Source organism: Myotis nattereri, assembly GCF_964212035.1.
Source record: "Myotis nattereri genome assembly, chromosome: 16".
NCBI classification, from domain to species: Eukaryota; Metazoa; Chordata; class Mammalia; order Chiroptera; family Vespertilionidae; genus Myotis; species Myotis nattereri.
Window position 1 is genome coordinate 54,645,751 of NC_138091.1, and position 22,816 is coordinate 54,668,566.

Consider the following 22,816-nt stretch of genomic DNA (forward strand, 5'->3'; position numbering starts at 1 on the left):
CAGTGCCGGGGACTTTCCTGGCAGCGCGACAGGATGAGGCTGTCGCTGTGCACAGCCGACATGGCGGAGTCAGCCCAGGTGACCCCAGATGCAGGCGAACCAGCAGCTGGCTTGCAAGGTAGCGTCTCGGGGGTGGAGGCCCCTTTCTGCAGGTATTTCTGCTGCAGGCATGTCTGCCCCCAGCGGCCCTGGCCGAGGAGGAGAGACGAACGCACACGAGCAGAGCGTGTGCTTGTCCCACGTCAGCCTGTGACCTGCCATCCAGAGAGCAGCCCGGAGCCCCGGCTCCCGTGCCGGTCACACTGATAAGATGGCGTCTCAGGCAGCTGCTGGCCCAGGGTGGCGGCAGGGCCTTCCCGCCGGCCTCCCCCGCGCCCTCGGTGCTGGCCGGCCTCCCAGAGGAGGATGCGGCTTGTTGTGCCCCCACGTTCATTGGCGTCTGACAGGCTGTCAACCTGGAGGCAGCAAACTCCCTTCACTGCTCGTTTGAAGTAAGACCAGGCAGTGAGCTCCCATTGTTGTTTCTGTAAACCTTTTGCTCCAACCGGTACTTGGGTCAGCATGCCTGGATCTTGGCTAGGGAGATTGGATCAGGTGTCCCGGACTCTGTCCAGCAGCGGAATTCTGAATTCAGATCCTCCCTAAGACTTGGTTGTTGCTGCTGTTAATCCTCACCCGAGGATATTTTCCCATGGACTCTTTTTTTAGAGAGAGTGGAAGGGAGGGGAGAGATAGAGAAAGGAAAACATCAATGTGAGAGAGAGGCGTCGATTGGCTGCCTCCCACACGCGACCTGACCAGGGTCGGGGATTGAGTCTGCAGCCAAGGTATGTGCCCTTGACCGGAATTGAACCTGGGACCCTTCAGTCCGCAGGCCAATGCTCTCCCCACTGAGCCAAACCGGCTAGGGCCTCCCTGAGATTTTTACACAGTAAATGCTGTCGAGGGTAAGGTGTTTGGGGTTCTCAAAAGCTCCAAACAGGAATCTGTGGCAAGGAATCTGTTACCACTACGCCTTAGTAAACGTGTTCACAGCTATGGAAGGAAGCCTTCGGAATTATGTCTTATAATATATAGTTTATTATTTTGTCATTTCCGTTGGAAGGCTGTGGTGATAAAGAATGAATTATGTCCTATTTGTCAGTGTTACGACTAATTAAGCATTCTGCACACTTCTGAGTGAATCTTGTGCACGCTCCCTATCTGATTAATCCGATACCTAATTAAGGTTTTGCTTACTGTAGCTTTTGGAAGCTCTTTGTTAAATACTTTTCCTTGAAAAAATTGATCTTTATGTCATTAACATTTTAGAATTTGGAAGTAAAAAAAAAAGCTTTTCTCTTTAAACGATGCGATCATGTAATCCTTTTTAATTTAATCACTTAAGGCAGTTATGTTACTTAGATTTTTATAGACACCTATTTTTAGAACATGTGAACCATTTTAAACAGCAGAGGAAAGGACAATATTATACACAAACTTCATTACTTTTTTCTCTTTGAGGCTGTATTTTTAAAATTCTTTAAGGAATAAGAATTTTACTCTGAAAATGCCAGCTTTGGTTCAGTCCTGCTGGTTATTAGTCATCACCCCTCTCCCAAGCCTGCCTCTCTGACCCTGCTTGCCGCCCGTAAGGAGACGTAATGGGAGAGGTCCAGGCCGTCCGCCGTGTGTGCTGTGGTCGGAGTCTCACGGACGTGGGCTCTGGCTCGGAACTGAGACCTGCTGAGCTCACAGATGAACCAGGCCTGTCAGAGGACGGTCCACGCTGCGGAGACACGGGCGTGTCCTCGTAGGCACCACGCCTGGCTTTTGTTTTCCTCCTCTCACTTTGTCACTTTATCATTTCTCCATCTCAAGAAGTTTAAAATGGGAATCCCTCTGTCCGGTGTCGGGATGTAGGTCCTCCTGTTTGCTCCTGTGGCTGACTTTGCTTTTGTCGCTGTGCTGAGCAGACAGTGGGGAGTGGTATTTGCAAATCAAATGGAGTCTGTGAGAACCATAGATACTGCGTTAAAATCATAACTTTGGCTTTCTGGTTTTTAAGATCTTTCCAGCTTTTAAATAAATACATTTTATGTTTAAACTATTTTTTAAAATATATTTTATTGATTTTTTCACAGAGAGGAAGGGAGAGAGAGAGTTAGTAACATCGATGAGAGAGAAACATCGATCAGCTGCCTCCTGCACACCTTCTATTGGGGATGTGCCCGCAACCAAGGTACATGCCCCCAACTGGAATCGAACCTGGGACCTTTCAGTCCGCAGGCCGACGCTCTATCCACTGAGCCAAACCGGTCAGGCTAAACTATTATTTTTTAAAAATCAATGGAAAAATATCCTCGGGTGAGGATTAACAAAAAATAATAATAATTTAAAAAATAAAGTAAAATGGTGTGGTTCCTCAGGAGCTTACACATAGGACTGCCATGTGACCCAGTACCGCCACTTCCGGCCATGGACCCAAAAGAACTGAAAGAGGGGCTGGAGCAGATGTGCCTGTCCTCAGGTTATGCAGCATTAGCCACAATAGCCAACGTGTGGAAACCACCCGATGGCCCATGGGCAGGTGCAGAAATAAACCACCGTGGTCTAGGCACACAATGGCATGGTATTCGGCATTGAAAAGGAAGGGAATTCTGACACATGCTAGAACATGCTAAGTGAAATCAGCCCGTCACAAAAGGACAGATATTGTGGATTCCATTTGTAGAAGGGCCCTGGAGTAGTCAGAGCCTGGAGAAAGGACGGAGAGTGGTGGGGACCAGCGTCGGGGAGGAGGCGGCGGCGCAGAGAGTTAGTGTTTAAGGGTAGAGAGTTCCAGTTTAGGGTGATGGATAGTGGCGATAGTTGCACAGTATGAATGTACTTGGAGTCACTCAAAAATGGTTAAAATGGGAAGTTTATATTTTGTATATTTTACTGCAATAAAAATACATTTGCTTGAATAGTGTGGTTGAGATTCAGTATGCCAGAAAGGTTGCTTGGTGTTTGTGTTGATTCTCATGGTAATGTGCAGTAGAGGGAGGCTCTAGGAATCATAAGTTTAGAGCCAAGAGCCTTCGGGATTGTACCGTTAGTTCCTCGTCACCTTTTTAGAGCTGAGGAATGGCCAGGTCGCTCACTGGTTGCTTCAGCTGGAACTCCGATTCGGTTCCACATGTTTATTCTTTTGTTTGCGCAGGCACATTTATTGGTTCCTGATATGTGGCAAGCATTATGGATATAAAACTAAAAAGATCCCATCCGTGTCCTTAAGAAACTCACCTTCAAAAATTAGGCTCTTCGTGCAGGGATCAGGTTTTTATAATCACACTAATCTCTTCATTCTTGTCAAGTCATCACGTTTTTCTAACAATAAAGATGTGCGCTTTGAATTACATTCCCACCACCTCGGAGCATTGGGCACTCACCTTGGGTACCGTTTGGGATTCTATCTGTTAACTCATTTGGTATCATATTTAAGCGTTTTCAATTTTTTTAAATGTTTTTAAAATAGAAGAAAGTACACAGTAAATAAAACTACACTCACAATACAGATTTGGCCTAATATTTTGCCCTATTTCGTTCAGATCTCTGTTTCAGAGATGTTACAGATAGCGCCCTCAACCCCTTTCCTGTCCCCCAGAAGGCACCGCGATCCTCACTCGGGTCCATGTGGCAGTGGCCACGTAAGCGCGGTGCGGCGTCGCCTCTGGTTAAAGTGCATCTCTCGCAGCGATGGCTGGTGATTGTTTCCTATGGGTTTCCTGTCCGTTTCCTACTTTCGCTGGACTCTTGGCCTTGCTCTTGGTTTGGTTCTTTGTTCTGGTTGTCATCTTCCGTCTGCTCCCTCCTTCCTGTCTGCGGCTTGCTTTCAGCTTCCTCTACGTGGTGATGCCTGTCACCCTCGTGTTCTGATGTTACAGTTGGATCTTTGTGTCTCCCGTAGGAAGACACAGGGAGTGTCCAAGGCCACGGAGATGGCCTCCTATGTTTCCTCATTAAACTTTAAAAGTTTTGCTTTTCCTGATTCGGTCTTTAGTCCATCTAGAGTTTATTTCTGTGTATGATGTGAGATAGGGCTCCAGAGAGGAAGGGAGAAGGAGAGAGAGATAGAGATATCAGTGATGAGGGAGAATCATTGATCAGCTGCCTCCTACATGCCCCCCACTGGGGATGAAGCCCACAACCCAGGCATGTGCCCTGACCGAGAATTTAACCGTGACCTCCTGGTTCATAGGTCAGTGCTCAACCACTGAGCCACACTGGCCAGGCACTTACAATTCTTTTCTACTAAATGAGCTGCCAGCCTCTGGATGATACTGTAACCCTAGCGTCTCCCGGAAAACAGCAGAGCGCACCCAGATGCAGGAACCCTTGCTGATGCCGTCTCCCCGAGGGCTGGCTCTGGTGTTGCCGAGTGACACGCCTTTCCAAGTTGCTAGACTTAAGCGAAGCAGCTTCCTTTCATACAAATGCTCTCCGAGATGCCTGTGTGCATGCGGGCACAGGGCGCCTTCTCAAGAGGAAGGAGAGGATGGTGCAGTGGTAGGAACTAATATAATTGTAGTAACACGAACTCATTTTTAAACGGGAGCTATTAAGAAGACAAACAACTTTTTTCTTTAAGTCATATTTTTAGCGTTTGTCATTCAGATCTGAAAACTTGAAATAACGAGCTTCCCCCAAAGACTAGCTGACAGTTGACTCGTTGACAAACGGGAGGAAAATCTAACCTGGGGTTTGTTTCATCCTCTGCAGATCTCAGCCGCGGCGGGTTGGCAGAGCATTATGAAAGTCCGCACTGGGCACCGCAGCCCGCTTTCCGGAGTGAAGCCAGCTGCCCCTGGGATCAAGTGATCATAGACAGGACTGACCAGGAGGCGTGGCCTTCCATCCCCGGGGCCGAGCCGGAGGCGGCCTCAGAATGCACTGTGGACGCTGACGCTGCCCCCCACGCCCCCCACGGCGGCTCGGAGAACAGCAGCATGGCGACAGGGAGCGCCCCAGGCAGCTTCACCGGGCACGCCAAGAAGACCAATGGCAATAACAGCACCAACGGCGCACTGGTCCAGAGCCCTCCGAACCCCAGTGCCCTGGGCGCAGGGGGCAGCAACGGCAGCAGCAGTGCGGCCAGAGTGTGGGGCGTAGCCGCGGGCTCCAGCTCCGGCCTCGCCCACTGCGCGCTGGGCGCCGCGGAAGGGAAAATGGACAGCGTGCTTGCCGAGGGGAGAAGTCAGAACTGCTGGGGCGCTTCCAGCCCCAACGCTGGCATGAACCTCAACCTCAACCCGAGCGCCAACCCAGCTGCCTGGCCTGTGCTCGGACATGAAGGAACGGTGGCCACAGGCACCCCTTCCAGTATTTGCAGTCCAGTCAGTGCCATAGGTCACGGCGTGGGCAACCAGAACGGGAACCCGCCGGGCACGCTGGGTGCGTGGGGGAGCTTGCTGCCGCCGGAGAGCTCAGAGCCACAAACGCCCACTTCGCAGAATGTATCTTTGAGCGCACAGCCTCAGAACCTTACCACTGATGGACCAAACAACACTAACCCCGCGAGCCCCTCGCCAAACCCTGCCAATGCAATGCAGACCAACGGGCTGCCCACCTGGGGCCTGGCCGTCGGCATGGGGGCCGTCATCCCGCCCCACCTGCAAGGCCTTCCTGGTGCTAACGGGTCGTCAGTCTCTCAAGTCGGTGGGGGCGGTGAAGGAATCGGCAGTTCTGTGTGGGGACTGTCCCCAGGCAGCCCTGCCACCGGAAATAGCAATTCTGGGTTCAGTCAGGGGAATGCAGACACTGTGAACTCAGCATTAAGTGCTAAACAGAATGGATCCAGCAGTGCTGTGCAAAAGGAAGGGAATGGGGGGACCGCCTGGGACTCGGGGCCTCCCGCTGGCCCTGGGATCCTCGCCTGGGGGAGGGGCCGTGGCAATAACAGCGTGGGGGGTATCCATTCAGGAGCGTGGGGCCACCCCAGCCGCAGCACCGCCAACGGTGTGAATGGGGAGTGGGGAAAGCCCCCAAACCAGCATTCCAGTGGTGACGTCAGTGGGAAAGCATCAACAGGGTGGGACAGTCCCGGTGTCGGCAGCCAGAACCCGGCCCTGCAGCCTGGTGGTGAGCACGGGAGCTCGTGGGCCAAGGCCGCCCCTTCCGGAGCCCCGGCGAGCGAAGGCAGCAGCGAGGGCTCTGGCGGCCACAGTGAAGGAGGTGCCGGGAGGGAAGGGGCCGAAGGCCGGAGGCGAGAGAAAGGGGTTCTAGACCAAGGGCACATCCAGTTGCCAAGGAACGACCTTGACCCGAGAGTGCTGTCCAATACTGGCTGGGGACAGACTCCTGTGAAGCAAAACACTGCCTGGGAATTTGAAGAGTCCCCGAGGTCGGAGCGAAAGAATGACAACGGCACGGAGGCCTGGGGCTGTGCGGCTCCTCAGCCTCCACACTCAGGGGGGAAGAACGATGGGTCCATCATGAACAGTACAAATACCTCTTCAGTATCGGGGTGGGTCAGCTCGCCGCCTGCTGCTGGGCCAGCAAACACAGGCTGGGGGGACAGCAGCGCCAGAGCGCCAAATGGCCCCGGGGTTTGGGGGGACTCCATCAGCTCTGCTGCTGTTCCTAACGCTGCTGCTGCCAAGAGTGGCCACGCTTGGAGTGGGACCGCGAGGCAGGAGGACAAGTCACCCACCTGGGGTGAGCCCCTCAAGCCCAAGTCTCAGAACTGGGGGGACGGACAGAAGCCCAGTCCAGCCTGGAGCACAGGAGGCGGGGACTGGGCCGACCCGTCTTCCGTCCTTGGGCACCTGGGGGATGGGAAGAAAACTGGCTCTGGGTGGGATGCTGACGGGAGCCGGTCAGGGTCCGGCTGGAGTGATGCTCCCCGGCCTGGGACCGGGGGCTGGGGCAACGGCACGAATACAAAGGCGAATCCAGGGGCAAACTGGGGAGAGTCTTTGAAACCCGGCCCCCAACAGAACTGGGCAAGCAAGCCCCAGGACAGCAGCATGAGTAACTGGGGAGGGGCCGCTTCCGTGAAACAGACAGGGACGGGGTGGATCGGGGGGCCCGTCCCTGTCAGACAGAAGGACGGCAGCGAGGCCACGGGCTGGGAAGAACCTTCTCCCCCGTCCATTCGACGCAAAATGGAGATTGATGATGGTACCTCAGCTTGGGGAGACCCGAGCAGCTACAACAACAAAGCTGTCAACATGTGGGACAGAAACAACCCGGGCCTCCAGGGCAGCGCCACGGCCGCCAGCACCGCCGCCAGCAGCAGTGCCAACGTGGGCGACATGCCAGCGCCGCACCCCGCCAGCGCCCCGCTGACCCGATCGCCGCTGCTCGGCCCAGGTATGGAAGGGACTTGCGTTCTTTAAGAGTAAAACACGCTCATTCTCACCACATAGGCATGCGTCCTCCAACCGTGTTTTTACAGCCAGTGGCATGGATGCCCTGCAACTAGCGTTGTGTTTAAGTGGCATCCAAAGACGATACCTACAGCGGGGCTCGGGCAGCTTTCTGTCCGAGAGGAGTCCCTGCGGCACTGCCGGTGGCGGGAGCACGGAGGGAACGCGTCCTCTCGGGAGAGCTGGCCACCGTGTCCTCTGTACACACCGCCTCCACCCCCGCTCAGTAGAAGCTCCTGGCAGCGGGGAGCTGGGGAGCCCACCCCAGATTTCTAGTGCCTTAGTGTGGAGGGAAGCCCGTTCACTGGTCACTGCAGATTTCCACGGGGGTTCTGTTGTGTGGTCAGCACTGAAATAAAGCCCCTGAAGGCCTGAGCAGGTCATTATCCAGTGCCCTTAGGAAGGAACATTCTGGACACTTGAAATCCACTTGCAGACAAGGGAGAACACTGAATGCTAACTAAGGACATTTTTGGTGAATAACAAATCCTCGTAGTAGAGGCTCGGTCTAGCAATGAGGTTGAGGGAGCGTCTCCAGAAATGGATGCTTTTATCCCTGAACTCGGGTTTCACCAAAACATGTACTTAATGTGAAAGGGATTGGGGGGTGGAGTAGAATGGAATAGGAGGCCATTATGGACTTGATCTGAGCGACCCCAGGGACAGTGGAGTGAGGGCATGAGCTCTCGCCTGGGGTTGCCTCTTGCAGCAGCGGGTGGGAGTGAAGTATTAGTGCGTGTGCCGATCAGAAAAGCCGAAGTCCATGCTCACTGCTCGTTGCCCCTGCTCGGGGCCTTTTCCATCCGGTTCCCTTCCTTGCTCAGTCCTAGGAGTGTCAGCTGGCCGTCCAGGCACTTCAGCTGTGATCCTCACGGGAGCTCTGTGCTCCAGGCAGCGTGAGACGTGCCTTTGCATTGGGGTACTTAACCTAGTGACATTCTGTTTGCTTACCACTTGGTGTTCTGGCACAGATAGCGTAACCACAGGCAGAGGACATGCGCAGTAATCACGGAAGAGGCAGGTCAGCCATATCCTAAACTAAAGCTAGGAAGGAACGGGGTTTTGCGTACCGAGGTGGGTAAACGGTATGTCGTTTCCCTGAAGAAGCCGGGAAAGTTGTCCTACACGCTCGCCACTCCTTCATCCTCGGTGTCAGACAGACAAGAGCCGCCGCAGGTGGGCTGATCAGCAGGGTGCTGTTCGAGCTCAGCTGTGTTCGCGCTGTGCTGCAGAAATAGGTCCCGCTGCCCCCCCACCAGAAGACGCTATTTTAAGCACATGCAGTCGTTGCCATCGAGGAATGCGCTCAGCGGGCTGTGTTTTTGTGGCCACGGGGTTTTCTTGGGGTGGGTTTGGTTAGGGTGTTTCTACCTTTCTGTGTTTTGGGGACTTGGTAGGTGCGAGCAGGAACAGGGACTAGGCTAAAGGAGGGGGAGGTTCCCCTCCGTGCAAGTCCTGGGACACACACTCAGTTCAAAATGATGGACCCATAACAGTTAAAAATACAGTGTGGCCCCCAGGTGTCAGTGTGACAGACTTAGCACATCCAAACCCGCATTAATGCACTAAAATAAAATCTAAAGAATTTTGTTTCTGATGACACAGTAAGGCAGACAGAAGCTCTTGTGAGAGGCGTGTGCCGCTCAAGGCCACGTGGCCGGCCTTTGGAAAAGATCCGTATCGGCAGCCTTCAACTAGAGTGGGACAGAGGGTCAAACGAATGGCACAAAACCAGGCGTCCGAAAAGCAGCGCCCTTCGCCGCCTGACTGAGCAGACCCCTCTGTATCGAGCTCCACTCTACACCCATCTTGATGTCAGACATGAGAGAGTTCTGCAGCTACCAGCTCTGCTCTGTCTGCACAGGCCAGTAGCCAGCCAAGCACTATAATAAACCCACATTGCACTTAAAGGCCCTGGCTGTGAGCAGAACCCCGCCTCATTAATATTTAAGTCCCTGCAATGCCAAGCACGTAGCAGGCGCTCAGATGCTTCATCAATTGAATTAGGCCTTTATCCTTCCTCCCCTTAATTATAATTGGCCACTTTTTAACTGAACCATCTTCCCAAAAAGGACTGCCTGCCACACTTATAAAATGATGTAAGTAGCATCCCATCTGTGGAACAAACTAGAATTGATTTTTTTCTTTCCCCGGAGAAAGAATGCCATCTACCGACTTAGCTGTTTGCCTGAGATGATAGCCTGAGTCGGGGACCGCCCGGCTCTGGCTCCCGGCCTCCTGGCTGCCTGGTGCTCTGTTTCATGTCGGTCTGCTGGGTGCCGTCCTCTTAGGTTCTCGTTTTCCCTGTGCTCATAGGAGGGTGAAAATGTAGATTTTAGATGGAATACAATGGCATGCACGGGGCATCTCGTTGCTATTGTTTTATTCCCAGCACTGTATTTGTCCAGTTGGAGAAGGGAGGCAACGACTCGGTGCAGAAAAGTTTTGCCCAGAGCAGTAGGACAGGGTGGGGCAGAGGATGCAAACACCGTTCATCCTTGTATTGTTTATTAATTGTCTTTTCATGTGAACAACTGTATTTGAAGGACCATTTTTAAATTTTAATACCCATGTTCTAAAAATTTAAGTATAAAGTAGTAATTTGTCCCACATCATTAAGCCCAACTTTAAACAACCTCTATAAAATCATTAACAAGGGCACCAAGGCACCCCAGCGGCCAACACTGAGCAGTGGAGATTACATTTATTCTCTTATTTTAGCAGCATGTATTTAGGGTAATGTTCTGTCTACTGGAAATAGTTGCTTTGCATCAAAATTATCTAGTCTGCTGCTTTTAGCATTTCTTCCAGAGCCTTCGGCACGCTTGGCGATGCACACATTCTGACGGTGTTAGTTTGGCGCTGTAGGTAAATTCTGTTCTTTCCGGACATCAACGTCAGATGGAAATGCTGGGAGTTTTACTTTTTAGTAGGCAATTAGTTTTCCATTTATTTTTAAGATTTTGAAACATGCTGCTTTTGCAAACCATTTGCCTTCTATATAAAAATACTCTGTAGACATTTCTGCTGCTTTAATAGGAATTAAAAACTCTGCAAAAATTAACTAACTACAATTACCATTGTCTTAAATGTTTACATGTAGTTTGGAGTTGTAGTATTGCCTTTCAAAGATACGGAAGTAGAGGATGACAAGTTTTAGGTGAATTCTTCATTTAATTACCTATGATAAATCAGTATTCTTACAACTGATTGGCCATTAGCAACCCCTAAGTTATCTTATCATTCCACAGCACACATCATTTTATCAGCTGTGTTAATTTTCCTGATTTAATTTTGTCCCTTCAATTTGTAAAACTGCTTTTCCAAATATACATACACTATTGTTTTCTGTGTAATTACAGGTAATATTCTAGTTGACAGTTGCCGACAATAACTGATTAGAGCTAACTTCCCTGTTATTGGTGATAATTTACATAATATATTGCTCAACATAGAGCTTGTAATTTAAAATGACTCATAGTTGCATGTCCTTTGGTCATTAATCTATATTACTGTATTTTATTAGAATAAAGAGTGGCACGGGGAGTGATTCCATGCTATTTTAGTCAGAGAATTAATGTTTGCTAATTGAGATGGTAATATCCATGTTGCAACCAAATGATTGAAAATCTGTGGTTAACTGCTTGCATGTCATGCCTTCTGTTCTTCTATTCAGTTAGTAGTTAAAACATTCTCATTCCACCTGAGACTCCCTGTCTGAAAGCGGAACTAGCCACAGTGTCTCTCTCGGGAGCTCGGGAGCTCGGGCAGGAGCACAGTGGCCAGAAGTTGTGTTGCTTGGGAAGAGTGAGGTTGTAACAGAATGCTCGGCCACAGCACTGAGCAGGGGAACGAGGGAGAATTCCCGGGAAACCCCGGCGATCCATGTGCCTCCGGAGCCACCCTGGCCCCCAGTCCTCCACTCGTTCCCGTCTGTCAGACAAGTGCCGGGCTCTCAGCCAGCAGGCCAGGCGGCCCCTGGGGATGATCTGTGTACTCAGTTCCTGCCTCACCTGAGCCTGTTGAATCTGCCATCTTCCCATTTTTTTGCCTGGATCTGTGTCTGAGGGTTGGTCAAAAGATAAGCAAAAATAACTTTCAGTATGAGTTTGCAACTTGTAAACTTTTCTTATAAGAAAATAATGTAGCAAAATTTCTTTTAGGTTGTTACATAGAATACCAGAAGTAAACAAGCGACTTCTGAACTATTTGTTTTAAACGGTTCTTTCAAATCCTGTTGTGTTGCAAATACTGTGAATGTAATGGTCTTTAATGTTTAATGGACTTGCAGTTTTGTTTTTTATTTTTTATTTATCTTTATTGTTGAAAGTATGGACGTAGAGTTCTAAGTGGATAGGATCGGGAGTGAGGCAACTGCAGCTTTAAGGAGCTAAACAAACCTGAGTAGACGTAATGTCTCCTTTTCGTTTCTAAAAGCTCTTTAAGACAGATGGTCTCACACTGTTTTGGATTTGAAATGACCGTGTTTCCGGCCTCTGTTTCACTTTCATTCTTTTTCTCTCCCCCATGGCGTCCTTTCAGTTTCCTCGGGCTGGGGAGAGATGCCCAACATTCACTCCAAGGCTGAGAACTCCTGGGGAGAGCCTGCCTCCCCGTCCACCCTGGTGGATAACGGCACCGCAGCGTGGGGCAAGCCGCCCAGCAGCGGCAGCGGATGGGGAGACCAGCCCGCCGAGCCGGCCGTGCCGTTCGGGAGAGCCGGGGTGCCTGCCGCCGCCCCAGCCCTGTGCAAACCAGGTACCGAGTGTTTTATTTAGAGGGGTGCTTTCCATTGAATTTTAAGAATTAACTTTCAGGCCACTTTCCTCATTTTATTTACACTCCAACATTATGTACACATCAGACTGGAAAGAAATACTTGCCATGTCCGATACGTGAGCACCATGGAGCTTTAACAGAAGCCCAGCTTTCCTTTTAAAAAAATAAATCCATGAAAGAACCAGAACAATATCGGCGGTGTGCCCGGCACACGGCTCGTGGCAGCCACCCCTCAGCTGGCTTCTGCAGCTGCTGCCTGAGCGGTGGACGCGGCCTCGTCCCGAGCTCGAGCGGGAAAGCGGGCTGCCCTCCCCGCTCAGCCCGGCTCTGAAGCGCACGGCGCTGCGCCACCTCACTGCCTGGCCCTGGTCCTGCAACAAATTCTGTGGGCGCTCCAGGCCCGTGCTTTTTATCTTTCTCTTTTTGTTCTTTGTGAGAGTGTGAGTGTGAGAGTGTGTGTGTGTGTGTGTGTGTGTGTGTGAGTGTGAGTGAGTGTGTGAGAGTGTGTGTGTATGTGAGTGTGAGAGTGTGTGTGTATGTGTGTGAGTGTGTGTGTGTGTATGTGAGTGTGAGAGTGTGTGTGTGAGTGTGTGTGTGTATGTGTGTGAGAGTGTGTGTGAGAGTGTGAGTGTGTGTGTGTGTGTGAATGTGAGTGTGAGAGTGTGTGAGTGTATGTGAGTGTGTGTGTATGTGTGAGTGTGTGAGTGTATGTGTGTGTGTGAGTGAGTGTGTGTGTGTGTGAATGTGTGAGAGTGTGTGAGTGTATGTGAGTGTGTGTGTGTGTATGTGTGTGTGTGAGAGTGTGTGTGTGAGTGTGTGTGAGTGTGTATGTGAGAGTGTGTGTGTGAGTGTGAGTGTGTGTGTGAGGGTGTGTGTGAGAGTGTGTGTGTGAATGTGAGTGTGTGTGTGTGTGTGTGTGTGTGTGTGGTTTTTGTTTTGTGGTGTGTTTTTTAAAGGGAAGAAAAAATGTCCTGCATTTTTATAGGGCACTGTAAGAAGTGCCCCTATAAAGTACACAGGTTACAGATGCTCAGAGCAGCTTAACCAGGGCCTCTCTCAGGGCGGGTGTGGCAATGGGGTTTCTACCACTGGTGTGATTGCTGGCTGAAGCCTGATGGTAAAATTGTCCACATGGCTGCAGAGGCTGCACATTTTCCTTGGACATCATTACGTGTCTTAGCTCTTACATTGCAATTTGACTAAAAAAAATACAGCTTGACTAGCTTTGAGTTTGTTCCTTCGCCGGCACAGACCCTGCTGGGCTCTTCACTGCACCCATGTTCCTCCTTGTTCCGAACCTGAGGGAGCAGGCAGCTTCCGGGGTTCAGGGTCACAGACCAGTGGCAGGCGGCACACTTGTCAGGTGCCTGTCTGCCTGGTAAGCCTCACATCTCATGGCCTGACTGACAGTCTCCAGGACTGTGCGGTGGGCCGCCTCACCTGTGGCTTCCAGCTTTCCCAGGAAGTGAGAATGTTACGTAAATTTTATACAAAAGTCACTTTGTATTTTAAGCGAGGAGAAGACATAGACCCTGAAGTGGGGGCGGCGCTCAGCCTGGGCCACCTGCCTGAGGCCTGGCTGCCTCCTCCCGGTTACTCCGGGAGCCGGTCCGCACCAGGCGCTACTGGGCCTCCGCAGGCCTCAGGGTCCCACGGCGCGGTGGGCACGTGGGGGGCACTGGCCGTCCACACAGCGGCCTGCTGCGGTGGGGGCAGGCGGGGGCTAGCCCCCCGGAGGGCAGTGGCGTTGGAAGACTCTGCCTGTCAGTGGCCATTCCTGCCGTGTGGAGGCCGCCGCCTTCCCCTGGGCCGCAGGGTCCAGTGTAGAAGCTCAGGCTCCAGCGTGGTCTGTGGTCAGTCCCGGGAGCTAGACGCACATGCTGCTCAGAGCCGGCCTGGAGAGGACACGGCCCGTGGGGGCTCCGCGCTCAGGTGTGGGGAGGGGAGGCGGCGCTGCAGCGAGCATTGTCTGCCACGGGAATGGTGAATTTGACAAGTTCCTGTTCACTCTCTTTCTAGCTTCAAAATCTATGCAAGAAGGCTGGGGCAGTGGTGGGGACGACATGAGCCTCGGCCCCAGTCAGTGGGACGACGAAGAAGGGGGCATGTGGAACAGTGCTGCCTCCCAGGAAAGCTCCTCCTCCTGCAGCTCCTGGGGGAACGCCCCCAAAAAAGGACTCCAAAAGGTGTGCGCACCCCAAAGAGGGTCTAACAGTCGCCTAACACACTCCCATCCAGCAATCCAGCAGCGTCACTGCAGCGAAGGGGGGTGGGCCCGAGCCCCGCCAAGTCCTGAGACCCTTCCCAGCCTCTCCTGAGCCTGGAGCTGCTCTCCCCGCGGAGCAGAGGCGGGTGCGGTGCGCTGACCTGTTAGGCTCCTTCCTCTTTAAGAGAGAGGGCAGTGGGCCCGGGGCTGCCCCAAGCAGGCAGCCTCTGGAAAAGCCGAAGCCATGTGTGCACAGGAGACTGCCAAGTAGATCTCAGTCTAAGGCGGGAAGGGAAGACCGGAAGGAGGCGTAGGACAGTCTCGGAGAGGGAGGCCTTTCTAAAGCCAGAAGGGGAAGCTGGCAAACCGGGGTCGGTAAAGATAGAGCTGCGTGACATACACCACCTTCAAAGCAGGAAACAGCCACTGGGAAAGTTATCTGTGACTCACGTCACAGAGCTGGGATCGCCCTAGTCCAGTGGTCGGCAAACCGCGGCTCGCAAGCCACATGCGGCTCTTTGGCCCCTTCGGTGTGGCTCTTCCACAAACTACCGGCTCTTCCGCAAAATACCGACTTCTGTGCATGGGCCACGAAGTTTCAATCACACTGTATGTGCTCGCCCGCACGTGGTATTTTGTGGAAGAGCCACACTCAAGGGACCAAAGAGCCGCATGTGGCTCACAAGCCGCGGTTTGCCGACCATGGCCCTAGTCTCTCAAAAAGGGTCCTGTCGCTTCTCGGCCTTTTGACTAAGATCAAGTGTAAAAGGGGCCCTAGACACTGGTTTTGTAATATATGTATATGTTTTATTGATTTCAGACAGGAAGAGAGAGATGGAAACATCAGTGATGAGAGAGAATCATTGATCAGCTGCCTCCTGCACACCCCCTACTGGGGATCGAGCCTGCAACCCAGGCGTGTGCCCTTGACCAGAATTAAACCTGGGACCCTTCAGTCCACAGGCTGATACTATCCACTGAGCCAAGCCGGCTAGGGCTGATTTTTTTAAGTCAACCAGTAACCCAGTAGAAAAATGAAAAGAATGTGAATAGGTAATTTCTAGAAAAGGATACAAATAGCCCTTAAACAGAGGGGAGGACAGCAGCCTGACCTGCGGGAAGTTCAGTTTAAAACAGCGTGAGAGGTGCCACTGTTCATCTCCAACCCGCGGAGATGCGGAAGGGAATAAACGCTCTGCCTGCAGAGCCCTCAGAGCTGTCTCTGCCGGCCGGTGGGTGTGGACTAGCGCCGCCCAGCGGAGGCCAGGGGTACTGTGTCCACTCGACAGGCCGGGCGCAGCGCTTCCCGTGGTCATGGGGCTAGCGAATGGCATTTGTACACAGTCTTCTGTTGTGGCGTTTTTTTGCTTAAAAAAGAAAAAACATAACTTAGATGTACATTGATGGGGTAACTAGTTAAATTATGCCACATCCGTATTATAGAAAGTTAAACAGATACTTTAAAAGAAATTCTATATATATTGATATGAAAAGATCACCAATATATATTGTTAAATAAAAAAGGTAAGATACAGGAAAGCGAGTATAATACCTTTGTGTATAGTACTATAGGCTCATATCACTTTAGGGTGGGGAGGGGAAGAGAAGAGAAAGGGGTGTGTGTGTGTGCGCGCGCACGCGTGCATGTGTGTGTGTGTGTGTGCGCGCATGCGTGCACACTTGCAGCTTCTGTGGAATTGGAAGGTCTCCACGGGGGTAGGTAAGACACTGCTCAGAGTGGCTTGTCCTCGGAGAGAACGAGAACGGGTGGGACGGGGTGCAAGAAGGTGCTTTCGTGTGTCCCTTTTTTCTACTTTCAAAGCATATCAATGTAGTGACTGTTGCCAAAAGTTTGAAAGAGCATTCAGTGGTCAGCAAGACAAGGAGTAGATGGGACTGCAGGCATCGCACAGCAGTCCTTTCACGAGCAGGCTGGCAAATCATCCAGTTCCGGGGCCCCAGGAATGCCACCCTGGTCCCTGAGACTGGGCCCCGGCGAGCCGGGGCATTGCGAGGGCAGAGCAGCCTCCGTGGTTAGGTGGCGTGTGGGGTGAGCCTGCAGTCCCAGAGGGAGGGAACCCCTCTGCCCCGCATCTGCCTCCCTCCTTCCTCCACTGTTTTCCCTCCCCTTGGGGCTGTAAGCAGTGAATAGTTAATAGAATTAAGAGGTGTTTTGTTCTGTTGGAAGGAGCCCCCTGAGTTCTGCTGCCTTTTAGGGTAAAGCTTATAAAAGGGCAAAGCCTGTGGCTTTAGTAAACTTGGCAGTGGGTGCAGTGCTAGCAGAGGGCAGGCTCCCAGGGAGCATTCGCTGCGATACTTGTAGTGGAAGTGACATGCACTTATGCTGAACTGAATCCATCCTCGGGGAAGAGATGATCATGCTTTTTTAAGTCCATGAACTTCACACATGCCCACCTCAAATGCACCCCAAAGCTCAACGTTAATACAAAAGGCTTCTGTGGCTTTAGAGGCCCCGAGTGTAGGTCTCCCCATGTCTAGAAGAAAGTCCTGGAAACGTGACTCACAGACCCCCTCGCCCTCGCTTCGTTCCAGGGCATGAAGACATCTGGCAAACAGGACGAGGCCTGGATCATGAACCGGCTCATCAAACAACTCACCGACATGGGCTTCCCGGTGACTGCGTCTTGTTCTGCCCACCCCTCTCCGGGGGGCCCCCTGCATGGCCTCTGCCCTGCCCACACTTGTCGTGTAACAGGAAGGGATGAGATGGTTGGCATGACCTGCCTGGGAAAGCCCCTTCCCGGGCCCTGTTTAGGGAGCAGTGCTCTGAGCCACAGTGAAGAGCCGTGTCCTTTCTATGAGAAAGGGCGCGAGAGCCTTTCTCTAGAATTAAAAGTCCTGTGGTTTTTAATTTTCAGTGGTTTATACACTTTTATATTTTCATTTACAATTAAAAGTGAGTTTTTATTAATGTACACAATAGATTGACAGAGACCCCAAGAGAGAACTTAGTATAAAGGGAAACTGCAGGAAAAGAACCCTAACCAAACCCGTTTCGTTCCCCGCGATGTGTAGGGAGAGTTCAAGGTTGCTGGCTATTCCTCTGAAAACGTGTCACAATCTGTTCGGTGGCTCAGATCGAAGGGTGGGAGCTCAGAGAGCGAGGGGTACCCCTGCGTCCGCCCAGCAGTCCCGCCAGCTGTCTCCACGTCTGTAGTCAGGCGGCGCTTCCCTTTCGGTGGCTGTGGATGGCCGGCGCCCAGGAGCAGTCGCAGTCCTGGCCCTGAGCCGCGTGCGGCTCCAGTGTCAACACAGTCTTTGCTCTCGCAAGTCCCTTTCACGGGGCATTTTCTCAGGCAGGTGTCTTATTGTGAGACATTTAACTCTAACGTCAACAGGCAAGAAAGGTGCGTCCGTGCCAAGCCGGTCATGCTGGGTAGCAGCGGGCCTGCCCGAGTGGCTGCTAGAGCTCTTGGTAAGCGTTCCTGTGCCAGCGCCCACTCTAATGACAGCCGTCTTCCCGCAGAGAGAGCCAGCTGAAGAGGCCTTGAAGAGTAATCACATGAACCTTGACCAGGCCATGAGTAAGTCACACACGGACAGTCGCTGCTGAAAGGCGCCGGGCGTGGGGTTCTGATTTCCAGAGCGTGCGTGTAGTCGTGGATGAGGGTTGGGTACGTGTTGGGTGGACAGGGCGGGCCCTGCGGAGGAGGAAGTGTGTGATGTGCCCCTCAGGAAGCACGTGGTTCAGTGCGCTCCTGCGTGGTGGTGTGTCCCCAGCAGCTAGAAGAGTCCTGGCAACCAGGAGGCCCTGCCCGTGGACATCGGTGGCTGTGGGTGGGACAAGGGAAGGCCCCTCGGAGAAGTGGCCACCAAAGGGGTCGGTCCCAGGGGGGAGGACGGCTGAGCCCTGAGGGACTGTGGCCAGACGGAGCGGGTGCACCATGGGAGCGAGGGCTGGGAGCAGCGCCTGTTTGCGGACCGGGGGCGGTGCCTCAGGCTGTGTGTGCGCTGCAGGTGCTCTGCTGGAAAAGAAGGTGGACATGGACAAGCGTGGACTGGGGGTGACCGACTACAATGGGATGGTCACCAAGCCCCTTGGCTGCCGCCCACCAATCTCCAAAGAGTCTTCCGTGGACCGCCCCGCCTTTCTTGACAAGGTAGGAAGGCGGGCTTTCGTCTGTCTGTGTGAGAAGAGGCATTTTTCATTTAATCTGTGTCCTTAAGGGAAGCCAGATGAGGCGCTGGCTGGACAGTGATGTGTCGGTGACTTTTCCCGTCTCCCTAGTAGATAGAAATGTTTAGCCCAAGGGAGGGAGCGCTGCGTGTTCTGTGATGGGACGAGGAGTAAGAAGTACTAAATTTGACAACTGATGGCCAGTGTGTTGGGTGAACTTGCTGGGTTACTTGCCTCCACTTGTCCAGCAGACAAGGGGCGTCCCCTCCTAGCGTCCCGTCCATGGGCGTGCACACTCCTTCCGAGCGGAGGTGCCGTGCTGCATGTGAACCTGAGAAAGGGGCAGAGGGGGCTCAGGCCGCTGGCCCTGGCTTGGCTCGGCCACGTCAGACCGCGTGCTGGGGTCTGTGCGGTCTTCCCTGGTCAGTCCTTTGAGCGACGTCCCCCCTGCGAGGGTGTGACCACAGGCCTCCCCTTTGGTTCAGTCCAGTGCGGAGCCTGGGAGAGAAGCTGGAAGGCAGAAAGGACACATGAGGAAAGAAGGAAAGGCTCACAGGAGGAGAGGGGGCTCCTCTCTGTTCTCAAAGAAGCGGGGTCCTTGGCCCCACGCGCCCCCGTGGAGAGTGGGGTGATGCCCGTGGCCCGGCCCTGCATCAGTGGCCGGGGCTCCGCGCCACAGTGCCCAGTGATGCTGGAATTTCAGATAGACAATTTTTGGAGCGTGCTGTATTCTAAAATGTTGTTTGTTCTTGTCTGAAATTCCAAGTTAGCTCAGCATTCTGTATTTTCATTTGCTGAATGTGGGAGCCTGTCTGGTTTCCTTACCTTTAACTGGTGGGTAATACTGCAAGCTTGTTGGGAGATTAGATGAGTTAAATTTGCAAAGGGTCTGACACAGCATCACCTCAGTGACTGTAAAAACCCTATAGGATCCTGTCTGTTGTCTAGCTCACCGTTTATTAGATTGGCCCGCACGAGGTGCTGTGTGTGTCGGTCTAAAGCCGCGGGCTGTCAGCAGAACGCCCCGAGCCCACCCAGAGCCCGGGCAGCGCCTTCGGAAGGAGCTGCCCAGTGGAAATGGTTGCAAAGGGTTTCCAAACCTGTTTCTGCTCTGTCTCCTGACTCCCTGGGCAGGCTCAGAGCGGGTGCGGGGGAGGCGCTAACGTATGTGTTTGTAAAATAATTGTGGGCGTGAAAACAGCATCTTGGTCCTGGTTTTCTCTGCTCTTCCCTCCTCTTGCCCACACTCCGTTGTCCGCTTTCCTTCTCTTTGAATTCTTTCTCACCCGCGTGCCTGTGTGTCCTTGGGAAACGGCTTTGCGCTCCGTGCGACGGGCACTGCACAGCTCACCCTTTCTCTCCAACCAGGACGGCGGCCTCGTGGAAGAGCCCACGACTTCACCATTTTTGCCTTCGCCAAGCCTGAAGCCCCCCCTTTCAAACAGTGCACTCCCCAATCAGGCCCTGGGCGGGATTGCCTCAGGGCTGGGCATGCAAAACTTGAATTCTTCTCGACAGGTAAGGGGGGGGGGGGGCTGTCCCTCTTACTTTAACTAGCACCGCTCCGTGCTCTGAGGCGGTGAGCGTGCAGGTCGGAGTGCTGGGAGGAGTGCCTTTGGGGATCAGGCCTCGGTGGCCGTGTGGGGGTGCTGCACGCCTGTATGTTTTTCCCGGAACTGAGATGCACCAGAGCTCAGCCCTCGGGGCTCGCTCGCTGCTCTTCCAATGGAGCACGTTGCCAAGCAGCCTCCGCGGCCAGACCTGGGCGCGCACCGAGCCTTCGCTACGCTGGTCCCGGGACCACCACCTCCCCTTGTCCCAGAACCAGAGGTGACAGCCTCGGGAGGTGAATCGCTGTCACCGTCACTGGAGGGCGGACCTGTCCCGTCTGGAGGGCGTCCCTCTTGTGCCTGTCCTCCTGATGAGGCTGCCACACACACACCTTCACGACTTCTCTTCAGTAGATGCTGTGACATTTAGGGGGGGCGAGCAGCCCCCCGCCTGCCTGTTGTCGGGCTGATGATCAGCAGTGTGTCTCCCATTGTCTGCCTGACCCTCGGGGTCTGACATAGCCGACCGTGGCTCAGTGGGATGCCCGCAGGGGGGTGGGGAGTCCTGCCCAGCGCCTGTCGCAGCGGGAAGTGCAGTGTCCACGTGAACCGCCTGGCGGTGCCCGTTCACCACTTGTTGTGGAATCGTAGTTCCATTCGCTGTGAACACAGGCGCCTCCCTCATGCTCCCTGTCCGCTGCCCTTGGGAGCGGGCCGTGTGCGCAAGCCTCACCCCGAGCCCTGGATTACCCGCTGCTTCTCCCGTGATAGTCTCGTCTCGGTGCTTCTGTGGTTAAACACAGGCCCGCTTCCCGGGCTGGTTCCCCACCACCCGTGACCGTGGGAGCAGCGCTAACACAGCCACGTCTGCACGCTGCCAGGAAGCGACGCCGCGTGGCGTTCTGCGTAGGAAACAGGTCACTCGCTCACGTGCTGCTGCGCGGCGGCTCTGACCCCTCCCTCGTCCCTCGTCCCCGCAGATACCGAGTGGCAATCTGGGCGTGTTTGGCAGCAGCGGAGCAGCACAAGCCAGGACCCTGCAGCCGCCGCCGCCGCCCGGGCCGCCGCTGAACCCCTCCCAGCCCAGTCTCCGTGCGCAAGTGCCTCAGTTTCTATCCCCTCAGGTCAGGCCCGAGTGCGGTCTCGGGGAGCCCCGCGGGGTCCTGCGCTATGGAGGCAGCACTGCAGGGAGAGCAGGCCCTGCCCTGTTCCTCCACAGCCGGTTTCCCGCACCCCGAGGGTCTCAGAGCCACCTCGGGGTGCCTCCGCTGCCGGGCAGGCCAGGCCCCTGCCAAGCAGCATGCTGGGACAACCCCGGTCTGGTGACATGGCCACTCCAGCCTGCAGGGGAGGGAGGGTCCGGGGACGGGCAGCAGACTCCTCCACACCCAGACACGGCTGCCCACCACCCCACTCCGAATGTTTCCCGTCAGTCAACTTGCCTCTTCCTTTCAGTAGATTTATTCTTCAAGTAAACGTTACCTCCCTACCATTAATAGAGAAAGCCATGTTTCTCGTGCACATTCAGCAACTCGTAACGTAAAAACCACTCGCCACGTGCCTAAAACCGTCCTGCACCCGTGCCCTGTGGGCAGGGCATGCCGTGGGCAGCAGGGCAGCAGCCACTGCCCAGCCCTGATCTGTCAAATTACAGGCGCAGAGGCGCCCTTGACAGACAAGGTCAGGCTGGCAGAGTCACACAGGTGCAGGTGCACAGGGGAGGCCGAGGGACATGTGCCCACCGAGGGGTGTCTGCTCCCGTGAGCAGGGGCACCACTTCCCAAGGACGCCCACTTGAGAAGGGGCTGCTGCCCGCCCTGGGACGAGACCCTCTCGGGGGGGCGTGGTGCGGCGGGGAGGGAAGCCGCCCTCCTCCCTGCGCCTCCCCTGCGCCCTCCATTGGCCCATAGACTCACTCGGTGGACGACCTAGAGTCACTCCTAGGGAAGAAATTAGGACATTAGCTCATGACTAGAATACGTACTTGAAGGGAGAGCTCTCTTTCCCTCTTTCTTTCCCTCCCTTCTCTCCTTCCCTCCTTCCTTATTCTTCACAAACGCCTGTTAACTAATATTGAAAGGTCCTCAAATGTTTCAGTGGCTTTTGAAGTTCACTCGAGAGACAAATATAATTGTCATTTAATTAATCGGGTTGAATCTGGGAACTACACAGACACGGAAACGTTTTAAAAGTGACACGATGCCTCGCGGTGTGTTTGTTTGCACAGGTTCAAGCACAGCTTTTGCAGTTTGCAGCAAAAAACATTGGTCTCAACCCTGCACTATTAACCTCGCCAATTAACCCTCAGCATATGACGATGTTGAACCAGCTCTATCAGCTGCAGCTGGTGAGTGACAACCCCGCCTCGGCCATGCTCGGGGACGAGGAAGCGCGCCCCCTGGTGCTCACCAGATGGCAGCGCGGGGAGCGGCGCAGCGTGCGCCTGCCTGAGAAGCCGTCAGCAGGCGCTGCTTGATCATTGAGGCAGCTCCATTATGAGCTGTGAGGAGAATCAGAAAGGTTTTCACTTACAGGTGTTGTATAAATAGCCAACTCTGGCTCCTGCCTGCGCACAGCACCTCCCTGATCTCTCAGGCATGTAGAAGCCTGAGCTTTCAACCCCTTCCCCGTCTCAGCCACAGACACAGAAGAGGCACTGCAGTGGCCGTTCTAAGGATGGGATACACACATATCCCAGAAGCGAGAGAGAAGTTACAGCTACTTTATTACAGAGTAATGAGGACTCAGATCT

At 53.7% G+C, this 22,816-nt stretch overlaps 1 protein-coding gene across 1 annotated transcript in view; it reads left to right on the forward strand.

Moving 5' to 3' along the window:
• TNRC6C (trinucleotide repeat containing adaptor 6C) overlaps positions 1-22,816 on the forward strand; it is a 45,376-nt gene that overhangs the window by 11,176 nt on the left and 11,384 nt on the right. The window contains exons 4-12 of the mRNA XM_081110170.1: positions 4,744-7,335; positions 11,934-12,149; positions 14,190-14,356; positions 16,930-17,010; positions 17,864-17,921; positions 18,355-18,497; positions 19,883-20,032; positions 21,045-21,188; positions 22,292-22,411. Of these exons, the coding sequence (XP_080966296.1) occupies positions 4,744-7,335; positions 11,934-12,149; positions 14,190-14,356; positions 16,930-17,010; positions 17,864-17,921; positions 18,355-18,497; positions 19,883-20,032; positions 21,045-21,188; positions 22,292-22,411 (3,671 nt within the window). The remainder of the gene's footprint in view (positions 1-4,743; positions 7,336-11,933; positions 12,150-14,189; positions 14,357-16,929; positions 17,011-17,863; positions 17,922-18,354; positions 18,498-19,882; positions 20,033-21,044; positions 21,189-22,291; positions 22,412-22,816) is intronic.